General features: G+C 34.8%; 1 protein-coding gene across 6 annotated transcripts in view; it reads right to left on the bottom strand.

Moving 5' to 3' along the window:
- LOC106459100 (endothelin-converting enzyme homolog) overlaps nucleotides 1–1,332 on the bottom strand; it is a 74,123-nt gene that overhangs the window by 22,186 nt on the left and 50,605 nt on the right. For all 6 annotated transcript variants that reach the window (XM_022385526.1, XM_022385525.1, XM_022385528.1 and 3 more), the window contains one exon: nucleotides 453–671. In XM_022385526.1, the coding sequence (XP_022241234.1) occupies nucleotides 453–671 (219 nt within the window). The remainder of the gene's footprint in view (nucleotides 1–452; nucleotides 672–1,332) is intronic.

Genomic DNA, 1,332 nt, shown 5'->3' with positions numbered 1-1,332 from the left:
AATTATTGTTACGTCTCCGTTTGTTAATTAACTTTCCGTAACTTCGTTCCGACGAAACATTAGCGACACAAGTTCTTTACCTATAAAACTGGTTTATTCTTTCCGAATACAACTTTACGATACACTTATTTTCAACAATCGCGCTAAAACAAACGCTATATCAACGAACGTCAATAATACTTTTGACTGCAGTTCAATTACTCACTATCTTGACACACACATTACATTCTTCTCCCGTCACGTTGTCACCCTTTTTTATATATCAGACTACCCTATACCTAGTAAATACTAGAGCATTCGCCAAGGTACGGGATAGTTCTAGAAACGTGGCGTCGCACTAGTCATGTGACTCGCTGGCGCAACAATATTGTTCTGGTACCTGATGAATTTTTAGATTTAGTTTAAATGCTTGCCCAGTTTTACTATCCTAAAACATACAACATACCACACACCTCATCATCTTGGGTTTTGTTTAAATAATAATCTCTGGAGGGCAGATTTAGTCCTCCTTGGTCCACCTGGAGGATGTTGTAGGACGAGTTCTTCTGATTTTGCCCTACAATCCATGAAAAAAGGCCTTCATAGTTGTAGGTGTTATGAATCATTGTCAGAGTGTTTTGAAAGTTCCACTGGTCAACATCAAAATCCCCTGTAATGTTCCAACCACCGATCTAAAAGTAATAAACATACCTTTAATTCAAACCTTTTTTGTGAGAAAAAATATTAAGGTAAACTACCCATCCATATAAGTCTCACAAAATGTGTGAAGGTCCCTCACATAGCACTTCTAATAAATAACATAGAACAGTTACAGTTCAAGCAGGTATTATTATTACTTCTTGGAGACAAGACACGAGTAGAAGGATTTATTCATCCTATATTTCTGTTTCAATTAAGTGTCAGGATTTCTAGATTCAAACTAATGATCACAATATAAACTAATAATTTATATTATTGGACATTTTGGTTTAGAACACTGCATAGTCAATTTTTAGTTTCAGTACAATCTTGGTGTTCTGAGGCCACTGTAGTCCCATTTGGCTGTTTGATTTGTAAAAAAAGAACCCCCAAAAAAACACTCCAATCCTAGAAAAAAAAGAAGATTAAAATTAAGTTTTTCTTGTGGTTTTGAGAAGTGTATGAAACGGAGGTTGTTGATTAAGTTTGTAAATATTTTATTCTCACAACCAATGCCCATCATTAACCAAAATAAGTCACATACTGCAAGAAACTATTTAAAAACTGTAGTGTAACCAGAAAATTCAATTTGCTTTTTAATTAATTTTGTGATATTATGTCATGAAAATTAGAGGCCCGGCATGGCCAGGTGGT

The sequence above is a fragment of the Limulus polyphemus genome, unplaced genomic scaffold (assembly GCF_000517525.1).
Source record: "Limulus polyphemus unplaced genomic scaffold, Limulus_polyphemus-2.1.2 Scaffold559, whole genome shotgun sequence".
Taxonomy (NCBI): Eukaryota; Metazoa; Arthropoda; class Merostomata; order Xiphosura; family Limulidae; genus Limulus; species Limulus polyphemus.
This window is presented reverse-complemented; position numbering and strand designations above follow the sequence as displayed.